Source organism: Pseudorasbora parva, chromosome 11 (genome assembly GCF_024679245.1).
Source record: "Pseudorasbora parva isolate DD20220531a chromosome 11, ASM2467924v1, whole genome shotgun sequence".
NCBI classification, from domain to species: domain Eukaryota; kingdom Metazoa; phylum Chordata; class Actinopteri; order Cypriniformes; family Gobionidae; genus Pseudorasbora; species Pseudorasbora parva.
In genome coordinates this window covers 2284347-2304636 of record NC_090182.1, presented here as the reverse complement: position 1 = coordinate 2304636, position 20290 = coordinate 2284347, and the positions used below count along the sequence as shown (strand labels likewise).

At 38.3% G+C, this 20290-nt stretch overlaps 2 protein-coding genes across 2 annotated transcripts in view; one reads left to right on the top strand and one right to left on the bottom strand.

The window, feature by feature from the left end:
* Positions 1-12687: 12687 nt before the first annotated feature.
* Positions 12688-19482, top strand: nkx1.2lb (NK1 transcription factor related 2-like,b). Its single transcript, XM_067456405.1, has 2 exons — positions 12688-14594; positions 17066-19482. The coding sequence occupies exons 1-2, from the start codon at positions 14186-14188 to the stop codon at positions 17761-17763; spliced, it is 1107 nt and encodes a 368-aa protein (XP_067312506.1). The 5' UTR covers positions 12688-14185; the 3' UTR covers positions 17764-19482.
* A 75-nt stretch (positions 19483-19557) lies between these two features.
* The window catches only part of uvssa (UV-stimulated scaffold protein A), a 94675-nt gene continuing 93942 nt past the window's right edge, over positions 19558-20290 (bottom strand). Inside the window, exon 14 of the mRNA XM_067456793.1 lies at positions 19558-20290. This exon is cut by the window's right edge and continues 199 nt beyond it. The gene's annotated coding sequence lies outside the window, so the exon portion shown is untranslated.

Sequence of the window (20290 nt, the reverse complement as noted above, 5' to 3'; positions counted from 1 at the left end):
CCATTTATCCCGCCGGGAAAATAGCAACAGCGACGAGACCCTACCACAAAGTTACTTGCGCTTCACGCTTTGACACTTGCGTTTCAGATCGTTAAAATAGGGCCCAATATCTCCGTTTGCAGCGAACTTTTAGCACTGTAACTTTGCAGTTACTGTTTATGCTCAAGCAGAGACATTACACACTAACTAAAGTTAAAAAAGTGATATCGCATGACATCACCCCTTTAAAGTAACTTTCCCCAACGCTGATGATGACACTGGCTGAACTTTTATGGCCCCAGTTTTGTGGTCATGGTGTTTGAATCATATGAACCTGGTCTGATGTACAACTCACGGCTTCGCTCAGAAGGCGAGAGGGTTTTTTCACTCGGTGTGAGTTAAATGCCAGAGCCGGACATCTTAAAATAAAGCGTCGCGGAGAGAAAGTGACAGGGAGAACAGCCATGGCCGTCACTTGCTCGCCTTGACAAACTGCAGCCATTATGCAAGCGTGACAGTATTTCTCTGAGGGCAATTTCAAAAAATTATTTCAACAATGTAACGAGTGAAATGTCACCACTCGCTAATTATGTTTATGCTAATTGTTAATTAGGCTCTCAATGAGCATTGTCTTAATTAACAATGGCTGTGAAAATGTGTGCAGGGCAGTAGAAACATAAATGAGCGCAGTAATTGCCAGCCTCCGGTGATTAACACAGATATTCTGGGATTTTACTGCTTCTGTTACAATTCATTTTTATTTTTGGTCATAATTTCACTTGGGTTTGTAGAACGGACGGACTTCATGCCGTCATCTTGCTTTGCCTAATGCAGGCTTTCTTTTGACATCTATAAACCTTCATTAAGATAATATGCTGAGTAACTTTTCCCAAACGTTTGACAGATCACACGGATAACTCGTAATATTCCTGAATTTCCACCATAATGCATTATGATGATACAGAAGCAGATTTGACAAAACTTCAGAGCGGTGGACAACAGTTAACCGCAGTATCTTTAATAGTATACATATATTTATAAGTGTGTACAGTTTATCTGACGTGTATATATTATGCATTATGAAGCTATCCACACGTTTAACTCGTGCATCAATTAAAAAACATTACACACAGGTCCATAGAGGACAAAAATGTCCATGTCAAAAAACTGTCATAAAAAATGATATTGGGAGCACAGACTTAAGTTTGGTCTCATGATAAAGACGACCCTTGGAGAATATTGTTGAAGTCAAAAAAGTTTAAAAAGTGAAATAAAATGAGTTATAGAGGTTTATGAATAATGTTTGATATAAAATATATATCTTATGAAACATTTTGAGCTCTAAAACTGCTAGAAAATCAAAGCCAAATAAAATCAAAATCAAAATTTGAGGTTGATATCTCAAAAGATGAGCTCTATTTAAACACAGTAGGATCTGTTTTAATTGAAAAATAATTTAAAATATATTAGAAAATAGGGTATTCCTTTCAATGGGAAAAAATAGCTTATCATTTTTTTTAAATAAATATTGCATAGTATCATAAAATACCCTCAAATGAACTAAAATGGTTTTCCTTGGGGGGAGAGGCAGAAGACAAGTGTGACCCCTAAACGAAGAGGACCAGATGGTTTTAAAGATCGTACCCATAAAAAATAAAATAAAAATAAAAGCTTTTTTTCCATATTTTTTGTATTTTCCGTTCATTTTCTTTGCCGGTAATTTCTAATCCCAAACAACATCACTGTGACTATTTTCTTTTCTGGTCTAAAATGACCAAACGACACCAGAGGATTCAACCTTTTATTGATTGATATTGTCGGCGTAGGTTTATAAATGATTTCTGTTAATAATCAGATTAAATGGCAGATGTTGAGTTCTCAGAGGAACGCTATAATCAACCCAAAGAGCGTCAGTTAGCCGAGCCGAGGCGCTGAAGGCATGTAAACGTGTGTTGTGCTGGTTAGTCGACAAGGATTCGTAGTACTCAAGTAATCGTGACAGCTTTATGGTGAAACTAGTCACAACTAAAGGGTGTTCAGAGACTATATCTACAATACCTCCAGCTGTTTACTTCAGCAGCGCTTGAATGTGTGGACCAATCAAAACCCAGCATCTGATTTATACCCGTCAAGGCATTTTATTTAATTTATTTATTTATTTATTTAACTAATAGTTCCAGTCAGCTCATGTTGAGGGAAATATGATGTGCATCTGGTTCAGGAGCATATAATGAAAATGTTTTACAAGGATACTTCACAAAGTGTTTGGAGCGGTCACTTTCAACATCCGTCACAATAAATCCATTCAATTCATGGCAGTTTTTGGTAGTTTTTCTTCTCTTCACTCAACAGTTAGACCTACACTGAGACATAAAAATATGATTAATAAGTTATGACAATATTTGTGACCCTGAAGCTGAAAAACAGTCCAAAAATAATACATTTTTGATATATTTACGGTAGGAAATTTCATTAAAAATGTCATCCTAATGATTACAAAAATCATTACACTGAAAAGATTTTTTTTTGTTGGTTTAACTTAAAAAAGTAAGTAACCTGGTTGCCTTAAAATTTTGAGTTTATTGAAATTAAAAATTTGAGTTGATACAATGAAGGAAATTTGTTTAATAAATAGAAACTCAAAATATTATTGTATCTGAACCACATAAAAAATGTGATAAATCATGAAAATAGCACAATTTGGTTGCGTTGTCATAAATGAAAAACACAATTACTCAATATGCTACAAAATCTTTTAATAATATTTTAATGAAGGTTGTCGAATCTCAAAAATGTTCATTGTGGCAACTCAAAATTTTTATTCCAATTAACTCACACTTTTTACAGTGTAGGATATTAAGATAATTTTCAATGAGGTTTTTTTGTAAATAGCTGACTGTAAATGTATCATAAATATATTATTAGTATAGTATAATATGCATTGATAAGGACTTCATTTGGACAACTTTAAAGGAGGTTTTCGCAATATTTAGATTTTTTTTTTTGCACCCTCAGATTCCACATTTTCCAAATAATATCAAATATTTTCCTAGCAAACCATTCATCAATAGAAAGCTTATTTATTCATGATTTATGATGTATAATTTCACAATATGCCCTGGTTTTGTCGTCGAAGATCATGCCTTTACAAAATTCAACTCATTTTTTCTCAAGTGTTTAATGTAATTTAAGTTGAAATTACTTAAACAACCAAGTTGATTGTACTTTTTGTTGGAAATACAGTGTACTAAAACTAAATTATTTAATCAACACCATCATGAAATAGCGTTATGAACATTTCTGGGATGCTCATTTGTTACTAAATATTCTACTTGAGCGATACACAAATCCTGAATGCCATAATTTGGTATTGTTTGCTTTCGTGACCCCCATCGCCAGTTATTCAGCAAAGTTCAATGGGCTCATCGGGATGACCCTCATTAGGAGACACTAATGACTGACTACGAGCTCATGATCAAGTCGTGGATATTGCACAATCGCTCCAGAGTGGAACATCTTGTCTTAATTATCCGCTGAAGCCACGGATGGAGCTATTCAGAGGCTTGATTGAATTTGACGTGAACAGAGGAAGCGTTTGTGAATGGAGATTACAACTGTGCAATGCTAACGACCATTCAGAAATATTAATTTCCATACTCTGGTTTTAACAGCCCATCTGCTGCATGTGCACCAGTTTTATCCGCTGATGTCCTTACGCCGTAAGTTACACGTCTGCTTTTGAAGTGAAGCACACTGCACACCAAATGTCATTTTGCTGACCGCAGTAAAGCCATGTTTTACCGGTTGTAACTGTAGCCAAATAAAAGGGATTAATGGTAGTTTCATCTGGCAGGGACAATAAAAGAGGAAACCAATTATTTGAAGACAACTTATTTTTGTTGGCTGTTTTCTGTTTGCCTTTATCTACTGGTGAAGAGACATGTCTTTATGTCTGATGATGACGAGGCACAGATATTGTAGATAATGACAGAATCTGCCTCTGAGACGTTTTTGTAAGTGTTTCGCTTCTGGCCTAAAGATTTTACAGTTCAAACACTGATATTAGTGTGACATAGAAATCAAGAATTTCACTAAAGTAATAGAAGTCTTAAAGGGATAGTTCAGCCATAAATGAGCCTGTGATGTTTATCTGCAGGCCGTCCCAGATGTAGGTGTGTGTGTTTCTTCAGAAGAACACAAATGAAGATTTTTAAATCAGCCGTTGCTCGTATAATGCATGTCAATGGGGTGTATTTCTATGAGAGTAAAAAACACACACACATACGAATCCACAGGGCCACGTTATCCTAATGGGCAACATGGGCTGCAGCCCAGGGCCCCGAACACCAGGGGGCCCCGAGACAATTCTCTTTTGGGTTATCCTTTTTTTTTTTTTTTGATCGAGGTAATTATGCGTACGATGAGCATCGTTGTCACACACCCGAATCGAGTCACAGCGGACCCCCAGTACATCGTCACCTCAACATGTCGAACGAAAATGTAAGAAAATATGACAGTGGCAGGGGCGGACTGCTTAGATCTGCAACGCAAATAGTTTGATCACGAATAGATCGGCTGTTATACGTCCCCAGTGTTAACGGATTTCAGCTTTCACACTGCACTCGGATGCGGTCCGGCAGTGCTTTGAGTCTGCAGCAGCACGTCGATCGGTTCTACACCGAGTCTATTTTGTGCTGGACGCGCTGAATTAAAGTGATAGAACGTTGTTCGCATTAAAATAAACATGCATTGAAGGGAAAATCTGGTAATTTCACCACAGATTCATGTAATTTAAAGTCTAATCTGTTTCAATGACGTTTTGCCTCGGGTAAAGCAAGAAAACCGACACATTCAGGTAAATAGGGAGACATAATGGAGAGCTCTCGTCCTTTCTTGAAGGTGGAGAAATAAAGTTCTTTATGACCTGCAGGATTTCTTAAAAGATTTAAAAATTAAAGAAATTAAAGACTAGATTTTTTGTCTATTGTAAGTTTTAATGTAAAACATTTTTGATTTTAACATAGGCCTAGTTTAAATATTTGCCACTTGCATGAGCAACGTAATATATAATAAATATAAAGTAAATATAAAGTGACGAATTGAATAAAACGTGACAATTAAAGGGTGTATTGTAATGCTGACAATAATCTGTATTGTTCTGTATGGGGGGGGGGCAAGGGCCCCGCAAAAGCTTGACACGGCCCTGCGAGTCCATATTAAACCCTGAGGCTCGTGACGACACACTGATGTCTGAAGGCACGAAACGATCGCTTTCTGACAGAAACACAACAGTATTTGTGTTATTTTACCTCATATCAGACGAATCTCATCTAGTGTTCCCAGCGCCATTACTTCTGCCGGAGAAGGTCAAAATACCGACGCAATCATAGATATATTTACATTGATTCCTCATTAGTGCCTGCACGGATCGCATGAGGCATCTATGGAAATATTTTGTATTAAAGTAATGGCGCTGGGAACACTAGATGAGATTCGTCTGATATGAGGTAAAATAATAGCCTAGAAATCTAGACGCACCCTAGCGGCAGCAAATTTAATTTGCCCGCAAGTGTGGTCTAGCAACTCCTAGCAAATTCCTATCTGAGCTGTGTTCCTCAGAATCTGGACGGCCCAATCACATCGTGTAGGTAGGCTAAAGAGTCGGCGGGCGGGGCCATAATGACGACGGCCGAGTTGCGTTTGAGTGCTTCTAGTAAACACAGAAACTGGCGAACGGCGGCGGTCTTTCGAATCAGCTCTGACCGCGACTCTGGAAGACTTGAGTTAAGCTTTTCTCTGAGAAAAGAACAAAGAGCGGCACTGAAGTCATTCTTAAGAAGGGAAGATGTGTTCGGAGTTTAGCCGACCGGATACGGCGACTGTTTAATCAGTCAGCGAGCTCCGCTTCACCTTCGTTGCTCTGGTTGGTGTAGCGCTATCCTATCGCGTGCAGAGGGAGTTTGAAAGACGACCGTTTATCCGCCCCTCGGATTGAGCTGTCAATGGTGAGTTTCCAGACCAAACATCTTGATGTGGGTCAGGCTTGTCAGGCTAGTAAAATAACACAAATACTGTTGTGTTTCTGTCAGAAAGTGATCGTTTCGTGTCTTCAGACATCAGTGTGTCTCCACGAGCCTCAGGGTTTAATATGGACTCGTATGTCTGTGTGTGTGTGTGTTTTACTCTCATAGAAATACACCCCATTGACATGCATTATACGAGCAACGGCTGAGTTAAAATCTTCATTTGTGTTCTCCTGAAGAAACACACACACCTACATCTGGGACGCCCTGGGGGTATTTCAGTTTATCTTTTTTAATAAATCTGCAATAATGTCAACAATTCGGTGTTTTTCTGTCAATATGGGGAAAAAAGATCTTAAATGATTTTAGCAAATGGCTGCAATATGACAGTGAAAAACTTAAGGGGGTCTGAATACTCTCCGTCCCCACTGTATGCTAGATTTAAATGTGCCATAGCCAATACAACACTGATGAGAGTTTTTCTCAGACAAGCAACTGTTAGCGTTTCTCTGGCCAGATTTAGGAGCTTTACACTCAACCTTATCAGAGATAAATTATCAGGCCTATTTGATGACCTCTCATGTTATTTATTTGATGTAGATTTGTACACTCTAAAAACTGCTGGGTTGGGTTGAAAATGGACAAACCCAGACATTGGGTTGTTTGATTGGGTCCATTCACTGGATTCAAGCAACCCAATTTCTGGGTTTGTCCATTTTCAACCCAACTTGGGTTGTTTTTAACCCAGCCGTTTTTAGTGTGTGTGCGGTGGTCATTATAGACAGCCACAACCTTCACAACAACAAAATCATGTCCAGTGAAAATGCTGAGTGGCTCGTAACTTTGGAAAAGCACTAGCCAGAGTGGACAATACGTTTGTGTCATGTCAAGCCTTGAGCGTAACTATAAATGTGTCGAGTATCTTGTAGTGTGCTTGCTCTATTGCTTTGAGTTTCAAATGCGCTACGGTAAGAATTGTTAACAGGTTACTGGAGTAAATCCTGCTCTTATAGGCGTTTCAGATTTTTTTTCCCAGACAATGCATTCATTATTCAAACCTGCAGAGCTGGAGAGTAACTAAGTAAATGTACTCGAGTCCTGTACTTAAGGTCACTGTTTGAGTATCTGTGCTTTACTGGAGTATTATTTTTTCTGTAAACTTATGACTTTGGCTGCATTTACACTGTAGGTCTTGATGCACAATTCCGATTTGGTGACTATATCTGATTTTTTTGACGACCCGCTTACATCATCTTTTCAAAAGCGACCCGTATCGATATTTGCATTTACACTGCACACTGGAGAAACAGCCCAAGACGCTCTTAACCGGGGAAAGGAAGTAAAACAGCGCGATATGCAGTGGACGCAGACAAAATGATTGCACAATGTTTTGCTGTCTGCACTGTTCCACACATCTTTAAAGGTCGGCAAAACATTTATCTCGTAAAGGCGGAGAAAAAGAGGAGAGCCCTTGACGGGGTTGCCAGGTTTTCACAACAAAACCCACCCAATTGCAACTCAAAACTGTGTTAAAGTAGCCGCATGAAAACCGCGGACTTGGCAACACTGGATCGCAGTTTGTGTCCACCTGAGTTGACGTCATTCGCCTCCGTCCTTTTTTCAATGCCGTACAACTCTCATTTACTGGGGAATATCCGATCTGACCGTTACATGGCAGACGCTAATGCACGCATCCCAATCATATCGGATTTATTACCACATATGAGTGAGGCCTGAATCCGATCTGAGGATATCGGAATTCATGCGTTTTTTTCCTGCTTACATTATTCACATGTCATATCCGATCTGAGCCACATGAGGAAAAAATCGGAATTGGGTCACTTGAACCATGCAGTGTAAATGTGGCCTTTAACTTCACTCCATCTGAAAGACAAATATCGTCCTTTTTACGAAGTGGAAAGTCGTTTCTGTCGCAGCTTTGAAAGTCAGTGATGATTTTTTTCTTCTTTAAAAGGTGTTTGGGTTTTTGCAGAAAGCCTTTCAGGAATCACTCTTGTAGAGTCTCGTGAAGTTCAATGATTTCACAGCATTTATTAAACACTGATTTATAGTTTAGAGCAAAATGGAAGAAGACGGATGTCCAAATGCTCATTTAGTGGAGGATTCACATAAACAAAGTTGATTCTGTCTTCAGTGAAGGTGAACAGTGTGAGAATATCAGATGTGTATCAGTGTATTGGATCCGTGCATTCGGCCTTAAAGTGACAGCAGCTTTATAAAGAGCTTTGTAACTTTAGTATTTAAATGAGTTTAAGTTAGTCGTCTGCTAGTGTGTCAGATGGAGCGTCACTGACTGGCTTAAACCATGATGGCATAATGTGCATTTATACAACTATAATACAATAATGCGGCGACATAAAGAAGGAAATTTACTTTTGATACTTAAGTACTTTTGAAAACAAATACTTCTGTACTTTTACTCCAGTAAAAATCAGTTTTTACAACTTTCACTCGTAACTGAGTAATATTTGACCAGTAGTACTTTAACTTTTACTCAGGTAATGAAGTTATGTACTTTGTCCAGCTCTGCATACCTGTAACCAAATATATAAAATTAATCTAGAGTAATATAGCCAGCAGAGAGCAAAGGCCGGAGGATTTAACCATCAGAATATTACATTGAAAACTTATTACATTAATAAGTTATCTGGTTGGAGCCAGTTATGATGTCGTGTGAGGAAATGCTTTCTGATCAAATGAAGATCGCCTGATTGATTAAGTGAACGCCATTCAGTATAAGTGTGTACGTAAGGTGGATTTACAGGCGGCGTCCTGTGTGTTCATTTAGCTTATAGGAAACTCTTGGTTTCAATGCATTTAAACAGCTTCTGTCTGCTGGATGCACAATTTAGAGCTCCATCTGCAAGTGCAGGAGCCGATACCAGAGCAGCCCTGCATAAATCCCCAAACACAGACAAATAAGAGGCCTGCGGAGCTGAATATGTCGTCAATATGTCCGCTTGGCGCTCCGGCCGAATGTTTATCAGAGAGCCGAATGGCCGTACTGCATATTGACTGCGGCCCCGTAACCTCAGCGTGACACGAGAGCAAAGCCTCTCACCTGAAGCCATCGTCACACACTCGTCTCCAGCCGTCCGTCCTTCTCCAGATCCTCACGCTCTCAAGGGACATGCGCCTTTTGCATAATAAAAAATATATATGTATATTCATTAGGGATGCAACAATACAGTTAGTCCACGGTTCAATACATACCTCGGTTTTTGACCACGGTTTTCAGTTCGCTTTTTTCTATTCTAAGGATCAGAAAGAGGTTAAGGAGAAAATGTTTTTATTGTAATACTCTTTCTTTATTTTACTTAAAAGACTTTATTAAAGTAATATATATATATATATAAAACCATTGTTTAACTTAAAACTTTACTTTAAAAAAAACTTACACGTTCCTAGTGTATTGTATATTATAACATAAATATATGTGAAGATTTACAGTGGCAGCTCAGAGATGTACAGCAGCATTTAAGGATGAAATTGAATTAATGTATGCTAAAATTAAAATGGCAGTCTTCAATATGCAATATACATTGGTTGAAAGCTACTGTATATACTTTATTCAAGAGCAGTGAATGATTTTTCTCTTTTGTTTTTAGTTGTTTTATTAACATCTGTTTGGCGCCATCCAGACTGCTGAAATCACGTGACATTGGGGAACCGAATCATTGATCGATTCACTGATTCATTAACCGTTTGAATCTTTTTGGAGGACAATGCTGAATAAAGTCGTAGTTTTTGTTATTTTTGGACCCAAATGTATTTTGGATGCTTCAAGAGACTCTAATTAACCCACTGATGTCTCATATGGACTACTGTGATGATGTTTTTATTCCCTTTCTGGACATGGACAGTATAGTGTGCATACACTTGCATACGCTCTCGGACTAAATATAAAATATCTTAAACTGTGTGTGAAGATGAACGGAGGTCTTACGGGTGTGGAGCGACATTAGGGAAAGGAGTTAATGACAGACATTTCATTTTTGGCTGAATTAACCCTTTAAGAGTTGTTTCCACTCCAGATTTGAGTTGTGTGGAGCTTCAGTGAGGCTGAAGAGAAGCGCGCCCTCCTCTGGACAGATTTAACACGATCTCTCTCTATCTGTGTTCACTAACGGGAAGAGAAGTGCAGCCCACCAACGCAGTTTTATATCAGCTTTCCACAATAAGATCTAATGCATCATGAGATGAGGGTGCTGTGAGATTAAGCCTTCAGTATCATGAGCAAGACCTCAACCGTAATGTCATTTACATTTATTTATTTTTGGCCTAAAAACATTTTCTCCTGCTTAACAACATAAACGTCCCATAATTCGTATAAAGCTCAGTTGTTATTTTCTCCTCTCGTCTATATTTGTCCGTTCACGAGCCCTCGGCGCTGAGATTGAAATTCTCCTTCCTCATTACCAGTCTTAATAGACTCCTCCGACCTCATCCCACACCGAGATATCATCTGATCCATAGAATTAATTAATTATAGCCCAAATATTATAGATTATTAAAAATAGCATAAGTAATAGTGTAATATCTCAAGCTGTCGAGTTTAATAGTCAACATTGTCTTGGCAGCTCTTATCAGCGGGAGACACCCGGTCAGAATATTGATTTCTGCTCGTTTTAACCATCATCTGCTGTTGTGATGGAGAATTGTCAGGCTTTTACTACTCTCTCTCATTTAAAATCATTAGATTGCTTCTGACTAAAGCTGTCTCGCTCCCAGAGCACTGGAACGACACGATATTTTATACTGTGAAAGAGCTGGAAGAGTCAAAAATTGCATCATTTAGTGCCCTAAACATGTCTGATGCAACCCGGCCTTAAATATAGTTTCGCTTCAGTGTTTGCATCATATGAACGATCCGTTTCTGAAATTATTCCATGCATTTAAAACAAACCGGAGAGGGGGTTTGTTGTTGTTGTTGTAATGATTAGCTGGAATGTGATTGGTCAAATGATCTGGAATATGTAACTGATTTGTGCTGACATGTCAGAAGTGTCTTGGTTATTCAATTGTCAGTAATGAATATGTTATTGTCAGAGGATTTTCTCACATGATGTAAGCTGAGGCGGTGAGGAATTCGGTCCGATGTGTTTCGTCGACTGTGAATGGGGATAATTTGCATGCAAATTATTATGCATAATATGATTAAATTGCCAAAATCATTCAACGGACGGCTGGGAGGATTTTTTAATTACAACAGCAATTCGGCCAATCGGCTGGCAAAAGAGGCAAATGAAGAGTGTTCTAGTGAATAGACATATCTGAAGTCTACTTAGGGCTGCTTTCCTGACAAAAACCCCAGAGGGAATTGACGCGCTAGGTTTTGAGACATGTGAAGTTGAGCTTGTTCTAAATTGAGCGCCATTTTTAGGACGCATGCTTGCACAAAAAGCTTCAAAAGATGTTAGCAGCGAGCGCAATTAAAGATGGGAGCTGGTGCCTCGGAATAAAACTATTTAAAAGATAATTGTGACTTTTTTCCCCCTCAAAGTTGCGTTTTATCTTACAATTCTGACTTTCCCCTTTACAATTGCATGATATCCTAAAGTCAAAACTGCATGATATATCATGTTGCAAAGTCGGAATTGCGAGTTTTAAAGTCGGAATTGCGAGTTGTAAAGACTGAATTGCGAGTTGTAAAGTCAGAATTGCGAGTTGTAAAGTCAGAATTGCGAGTTGCAAAGTCTGAATTGCGAGTTGTAAAGTCGGAATTGCAAGTTGTAAAGTCGGAATTGCGAGTTGTAAAGTCTGAATTGCGAGTTGTAAAGTCTGAATTGCGAGTTGTAAAGTCGGAATTGCGAGTTGTAAAGTCAGAATTGCGAATTGTAAAGTCGGAATTGCGAGTTGTAAAGTCGGAATTGCGAGTTGTAAAGTCAGAATTGCGAGTTATAAAGTCGGATTGGCGAGTTGTAAAGTCAGAATTGCGAATTGTAAAGTCGGAATTGCGAGTTGTAAAGTCAGAATTGCGAGTTGTAAAGTCAGAATTGCGAGTTGTAAAGTCGGAATTGCGAGTTGTAAAGTCAGAATTGCGAGTTGTAAATTTAGAATTGCGGGTTGTAAAGTCGGAATTGCGAGTTGTAAAGTCGGAATTGCGAGTTGTAAAGTCAGAATTGCGGGTTGTAAAGTCGGAATTGCGAGTTGTAAAGTCAGAATTGCGAGTTGTAAAGTCAGAATTGCGAGTTGTAAAGTCGGAATTGCGAGTTGTAAAGCCGGAATTGCGAGTTGTAAAGTCAGAATTGCGAGTTGTAAAGTCAGAATTGCGAGTTGTAAATTTAGAATTGCGGGTTGTAAAGTCGGAATTGCGAGTTGTAAAGTCAGAATTGCGAGTTGTAAAGCCGGAATTGCGAGTTGTAAAGTCAGAATTGCGAGTTGTAAAGTCAGAATTGCGAGTTGTAAAGTCGGAATTGCGAGTTGTAAAGTCGGAATTGCGAGTTGTAAAGTCAGAATTGCGAGTTGTAAAGCCGGAATTGCGAGTTGTAAAGTCAGAATTGCGAGTTGTAAAGTCAGAATTGAGAGTTGTAAAGCCGGAATTGCGAGTTGTAAAGTCAGAATTGCGAGTTGTAAAGTCAGAATTGCGAGTTGTAAATTTAGAATTGCGGGTTGTAAAGTCGGAATTGCGAGTTGTAAAGTCAGAATTGCGAGTTGTAAAGCCGGAATTGCGAGTTGTAAAGTCAGAATTGCGAGTTGTAAAGTCAGAATTGCGAGTTGTAAAGTCGGAATTGCGAGTTGTAAAGTCGGAATTGCGAGTTGTAAAGTCAGAATTGCGAGTTGTAAAGCCGGAATTGCGAGTTGTAAAGTCAGAATTGCGAGTTGTAAAGTCAGAATTGAGAGTTGTAAAGCCGGAATTGCGAGTTGTAAAGTCAGAATTGCGAATTGTAAAGTCAGAATTGCGAGTTGTAAAGCCGGAATTGCGAGTTGTAAAGTCAGAATTGCGAATTGTAAAGTCAGAATTGCGAGTTGTAAAGCCGGAATTGCGAGTTGTAAAGTCAGAATTGCGAGTTGTAAAGCCGGAATTGCGAGTTGTAAAGTCAGAATTGCGAATTGTAAAGTCAGAATTGTGTTTGAATAGAAAAATAATGGAACTGTAGCAGTACATTAGAAAAACGCGTTTAAGGTGTAAACACAAGGTTTGGTGCTGTAAAAGGATCTGCATTATTTAATTAATTTGGTGAAATTATGCTGATAGTCTGTAGGGAAGTGTGTGGTTTGGAGAAACGCTCGTGGGAGAGCCGTTATAATCGCTGTGATTTGGCCCCTGAGAGATCCGATTAGAAGCCGAATGCGGTGATGCTGCGGCTCTTCATCGGCACTCCCATGGGTCCATCCTCGTCATCCTCATTGATGATGTTTTACCCATTATTTCATTTAACCTTTGATTTCCTGCTTCCAAATGAATAAGTTCAAAAACTCACTGCGCATTTCGGTCTTTTGTTTGTAAACTAATATATGACAATCAAAGTTAAAATTGCCTCTCATGGTAATGATTATTATAGACTGTGATTAAAACAGAATATATTTCCAATAGGTGTGGTAATGTGTTTTTGTGGTCAAGTGCGTTATAAAGACGCACTTTGAAGTGGCCAATTTTCTCCTTAATTTCTCTGGAAACAATGATCACCCTAAGCTGAAGCCAGTGCTGGAGATGGGAGGGCGAAAGTAAGGCAAAATAAGCCTATTTAGTGTTTCCAGTCCAGTGCTCTCGCGTTGACAGCTGTGTATATCAGGGGCCACATCATCGCTCACTCTCCTCTGGGCTCCTCACACACACACACACACACACACACTCCAGACGGAGATAATAGGCTATTAGAGGCATGGGATTAATTTGTAGCCAATTACCACTCACAGTGGAATATGAATGCATAAATAAGCCACGGCTTGTGTCTAAGTTTTGGCGATGATCTGAGCGGTGTAAAGGGGTGGAGAGCCAGCTGGGCGCGTGTGTGTGTGTGTGCGTGTGTGTGTGTGACATAAACGCCGGGGTGTCCTGAGGGGACGCTTCATATCCAAAAAGGACCTGAGCAGGGGGGACATCAGCATCACCGTCCTGAGCAACATTCAAGCAGCAGATTGCACTTTTCCGGTGTGTTTTCCGCAGCATGTCTCCTGTTGAGTAAAGCACGGCGGAAGAAAGCACAAGTTGGAGAGCTATGAACCGGGATAAGGCGCAGGCTGGAGACTCCCTCGTGCCTCCCGCGACCGGTGTGATCGTGGTCGCCCCGCAGGACGGCATGGACGATACGCGCCTCGCTACCGGAGAACTGCCGGTGTTTAGCTGCGCCGGAGGGAGAGACGCGTTACCGGCGGAGAGTCGCGAAACCTCCCCGCGACACGAGCCCGTTCCCGCGGGCGCACCACCCACCGCCCACCGGACCACCTCCTTCTCGGTTCTGGACATTTTGGACCCCAATAAATTTACTAGTAAGAAGCAAACGCCCAACAGGACAGGTTGTGAGTTCATGTTTGGAGCGGAAAACAGAAGCGAAGACTCGAATCACACGATCGAGCACAAGTCTTATCAAGAGGACTACGACTGCAAAAAAACGGCAGGGATTTTAAGTAAGCGACTGTTTTGTTTCTTTTGTTATTGTGTGTGTATGGTCAATATGTTTAACATGAAATGTCTAGGCTTAGTTCATAACATGGACATTCTTTTTCAACATCAAAGATTTTAGGGTTATTATTGAATACCAATTATTGGTATTCATTATATATATATATATATATATATATATATATATATATATATATATATATATATATATATATATATATATATATATATAATGTAAATGTGTACGTGCATTGGTTGTTTTAGCTTTAGTTTTAGAAAGAAAGAAAAACTTTTCTTTCAAAGTTTTCATTTTATTTAATTTGTTTTAGTTATAACCCACTTTTATAGATCTCTTGAATTATCCTGTGTCAATTAATAAGCGTAGGCCTACACATATTCCGTGTAGTCTCATAATTAGTTAGGTCATAAATAAATGTATAATAAAGTATTGATGATGAATAGATTGAGTATATATGTCATGAAATGTGTTTATGTGTTAAAAACTACGTTTCTTTATTGTTAACAAATGCAACTTGGCCTAAAATCGCCATAAAGAAGAACTTGAACTAAAGTTTTTTTTAAAACTTTATTAAACTAGATATGAAGTCCTTAACATCATTTTAAATGGCCAAAAGTTTTGGATCGAGTGGTTGAAGTGAAAGAAGGGTGGATTAGAATGATTATTGTGAGACTGGAGGAAACTTTAATTTATGGTTAAGTGTGTGTGTGTGTGTGTGTGTGTGTGTGTGTGTGTGTGTGTGTGGTAAACTATATTCGAACTGCTCCTCAGATAGGTCTTGTGTTTAGGACTGCGCTGGCCGAGCACTTTTTAGTTTTTTGGGAACCAATGATCGATATCCTCCTTAATAAGTATAATAGGTTTTATTCGTGTAATTATCCGAATTTTAGCCGCAGAATTTAGATGTTGAGAGAGAGTTAGCAAGCTGCCTGAAAGAGATATACTCATTTCTATAATAGGATATCGACCAGATCCTCCCCATTATCAGCGTCTTTACGCGGCGACCTGCCTTAAATGAAGCGCAATCGAATGGGTTTAATTGTTTTTTTCTTCTTTAGATATGTTCGCGCTTTGTCTCGAGTCTAAATGGTGAAAACAGGAATGAGGATCATCTTATCTTCTGTGCCTGTGTTTGCAAGGACAAATATGTGTCAACCTCTATGATTGATTGGAGCCAGCGCGCGAAAGCAATTTTCAATAAACAGTAATTGTGGGCTGCAATAATTTGATAAGGTTTGTGCAGTTTTTAACAGCCGCTTTAAATGGTTGAGTAAATTGAGAGTTATCGATTAGTCGAGCACGCGCTGATTTAAGATGTCAAGACGAATTGACACGCCAAAGGAAGTGGCATCTCTTCAGTCCTCACTTCATTTAAACAAGACACAAAAATATCACAACAGAAATATCAGGCGAAAAATTAGTTTTGTAATTCTGTGTTGATGTTTTTTTTTACTAGTATACAAAATGCTACACTCTTAAAAAATACTGAGTTGTTTCAATCCAAGTTTGGGTTAATTAGCTATAGACACAAACCGTTTAAACCGTTGGGTTTAAAATTAAATTAAACAAATCCAACCGTTGGGTTTAAATGTTTGAATCATTTAAAAAAAAAAACGAACAGTTGGTTTTGTCCATATTTGACTCAAACAAATAAACATAAAAAAATCCAACCGTTGGGTTTAAATTTTTGATGTTTATTTGTTTACCAATTGTTGTTTTATTTATTTATGTTTATATAAATTTAAATAAATTTATTTATTTTATTTATTTATTTATGATTTAAAAATGTAAACCCAACGGTTGGAATTGTCCACAGTCTTTATTTGTTTGGGTCAAATATGAAACCAAATATTGAACAAACCGTTAGGTTTAAAAATGTAAACCCACCGGCTGGATTTGTTCATTTGCACCTATCATGGATTGAAATAACCCAGCTCGTTTTGCAGTGATTGCAATAAAAAACATTTAAGAGTGTAGCCTAAATAAAACATTCTAAAATAAAACCTTTAATTTTATCCTTTACATTTGATAGCTATATAAAATGTATTCAAATGTCAACAAAGATTGTTGACAAATTGTTTTCTTCTTGTTTGAAATAAACTAGATGGCGATTTTGGTTTAAATAATTATGAAGGTGGAAAAGGCAAAATAATCTTTGTTTTTAGGGCACTTTTTGCGTTTCTTCGCCTCTTCTTGACAGATCGCCTCCTGTACTCCTCAGTTGTAAATCGCTTTGGATAAAAGCGTCTGTTAAATGTATAAATGTAAATGTAAAAGTATACATTTACTAGTTAGTGAAATGCCCTTTTCCCTTCCGTTCCCTTATAATAATCCATCAAATTAGGTTAACCTGTTGGTGGTCCCACATCAGAGTGTGTGTGTGTGTGTGTGTGTGTGTGTGTAACTGCAGGTGTAAAGCTGACTTTTAACGGCGGTGTTTTGTCTGTGTTTCCCCAGAGGACGGGTTCGTGTTCCGGTCAGATGAATGTGAGGCGGACTTCACCCGCGGGACCGAGTCGGACGGAGAGCTCTGCAGCGAGGAGAGCAGCGCGTTAACCGGGAACAACGACGCCGAGTTCGGACAACACGAGGAGGACGACGACCCCATCAATAAAAGCCCAGAGCAGACTCAACAGTCTTCAGCTAACGGACAGAACCACGCGGTGAAACCCAAACGGAAGCGCTCCGGTTCGGACTCAAAGTCAGGCAAGCCCCGAAGAGCCCGGACCGCGTTCACGTACGAGCAGCTGGTGGCGTTGGAGAACAAGTTCAAGTCGACGCGATATCTGTCGGTGTGCGAGCGTCTAAACCTGGCGCTGTCCTTGAGCTTGACGGAGACGCAGGTCAAAATTTGGTTTCAGAACCGACGGACCAAGTGGAAGAAGCAGAACCCGGGGGCGGACACCAGCGCACCGACTAGCGGGAGCGGAGGAGGCCCGAACGGGGCGAACGGACTGGGCAGCCTGAGCCCCCTCAGCCCGTCCCCGCCCATGACCGGACACCTGTCCATGCACACCGGCTACCCGGGTCACGGTCCCGGAGGACTCGTCTGCACCACGCAGTTGCCCTTTCTACCGGGCCACGCGGTTCTGTCGCCCTTCATGCTGGGCTCACAGACTTACGGAGCGCCTACGTTTTACGCGCCACACTTATAAGAACCGAATCGTGACCGGGAGGGGAAAAAAAGACATGTCTAACTTGAAGCACTATTTGCTGTCACGCTCGCAGAGACATTTGATCGGTTTGTCTTGGACAGCAAACTCATAAGTTTACGAATCATACGTGCTAAGAATTAGATTTAATTTCGATTTGCTTCGTTTTTTGATAAAATGTTAATATTTCTCTATAGGTCAAACTGTAAATATTCAGTTATTATGAAATGTGTTTAGACATTGACTTTGAATGCAAATGTAGTAGTATCGAAACAAAGACTGTGTGCAAACAAACATAGGCCTAATGAAAAGTTTATCTTGAGTTTTTTTTTCTACACTCTAAAAATTGCTGGGTTAAAAACTCAAGTTGGATTGAAAATTGACAAACGCAGAAATTGGTTTGTTTGAACCCGCAGTGAATTGATCCATTCACACAACCCAATTTCTCGGTTTGTCCATTTTTAACCCAACTTGAGTTGTTTTTAACCCAGCATTCTTTATAGTGTACTGTGGGGCCACGTTATTTTATCCTGAAGTTGCATAGACTATGCTATAATTGAATTGTTTGTCTCACAATTTAAAAGGTTGAAATAAAAATGACAGATGATAAAGATCAGTTGGCATAAGGCTGGCTTTATGAACTAAATTCATAATAAAGTTCTGCATGATCCTGCGCTATATGTCGAATAATTTTACCGCTGAATTTGATAAACCGAGTAACTGCTTTAATTTAAACGAAAGGCGGGAATAATTCGCGGGCGTTTCGCTGATCATTTCATGTTATCTTCTAGGCTGTGGACAGTTTAAAACCCTTGTGTGTAATTATTATGGTTAATTAAATGTTTAGGTTGCCTCCAAGTAAATTCAATCCATTATTTAGACGTTTTGGGGCATATGTAAGAATAAAATTCAGTTAAAGAAGATTTGGAAATTCGTTTAAATATTTAACGTTATTATTATTATTATCATTTTATTAAAGAAACATATCCACTGATTATCTATTGGAGCACTAATGAGAGATAATTTCCCCTTTAAATCGACTTATTGATTTGAGAGCTGCTTAAATATCAATAACGATGTCAGCTGAAGAAGGGCAGTTGAAAAGTAGCCCACTGAAATATTTCGATCGCAATGTACAGTTTACTGTTCGTTAAAATATTTTTCGTTCAATTCGTTTATTGCTGTTATTAATATGCCTCCGCGTGTAAATGAAAACCATTGGATTGTAAATGTTTAACACGGGCCTCTATTAAATCGTTTCTGAAATCTGCGCACTTTTCGAGATATGAAAGAGTCAAACACCTCGAGATGAAATACTCAAAGAAGATCAGAAGTGATTTTTAGCCTGACGAGATTGTTTTTAATACATGGTTTGCTTCCTTGATATTTAAATAGCCTAACATTAAATATTGTATAACACCTGTAATACAAGTAAACGGTTCGTTCAAACAGGTATATTAAAATAATAATATAGGATTATTTTAAAATTAGTTTTGTGTCTAAATTCGTTTCTCGAGGTTTATCTAAAAATATTTTCGCGACCAGAAATATAAATTGGAATGCGAATGCTACTTAGTTTACAGCATTTTTATTATTATTATTAGGATACAATTTTGTATCATATTTTGTATTATAAACTATTATGAATATTATTATAATTCACAATAATGGTCAGTGTGTTTTATAGCTCGTGATATAAAAGACACAGTTCACTCTATATATATATATATATATATATATATATATATATATATATATATATATATATATATATATATATATATATATATATATATCAACGACGTATTATTTCAACTCGAATTTTTCATTAATAACTATTATAAATATTATAATCACAATTGTCAGTGTCCTGTTTTGTCGCTCGTGATGTGCATGTGAAATAACTATAATTTGTATGGGTGATTTTGCTGAGATATGAAGAGATTTTTAAATAGTCATTTTTGTCTTCGCGGCTCGTTTGCAAATCATTTTATATATATTTTTACATCTATGCAAGTGTTTGATTTCTGCAGAAAAACACGCGTGAGGAATATGAGCTGATGATTTGGATCATGAAGAGGATTTATGGACATGTTTTTAAACTGCTTATTAGAAATGACATTTTTCTATAATGCACATATGAATTGTCCACATTTAAATGTTCAACAAATGATATAAAACGAGCACGGTTCCTCGGCTGTTTTAAAATAGTAGACAGTCTCCTTATGAACTATTTATATGATTATATACTAATATAATTGCAAAACGAATTATATTAATAACCAGTTGTGCAGTGGCAATTTCATCAGATTAAGGGGAAACTGTGCAAACATTAATACATCAAACTTCTCCACATTTCATAAAATCCTCAAAAATAAAATAAAAACTGAACCCTCAAATGAAAAATAAGTTCTTATTCTTAGAAATGTACTATTAATATTCAAACATGACGGTGACACACACTGATATTCAAATGTTTTAAATATAAATAATGCAGCAAACAATACATTGAATTCACCATTCTGAGTTA

Bases quoted from the DNA above. Each gene is read 5' to 3' on its own strand.
- nkx1.2lb (XM_067456405.1), top strand. From the start codon at position 14,186: ATGAACCGGGATAAGGCGCAGGCTGGAGACTCCCTCGTGCCTCCCGCG. The intron at 14,595-17,065 runs GTAAGCGACTGT...GTGTTTCCCCAG, and splicing joins AAAAACGGCAGGGATTTTAA to AGGACGGGTTCGTGTTCCGG.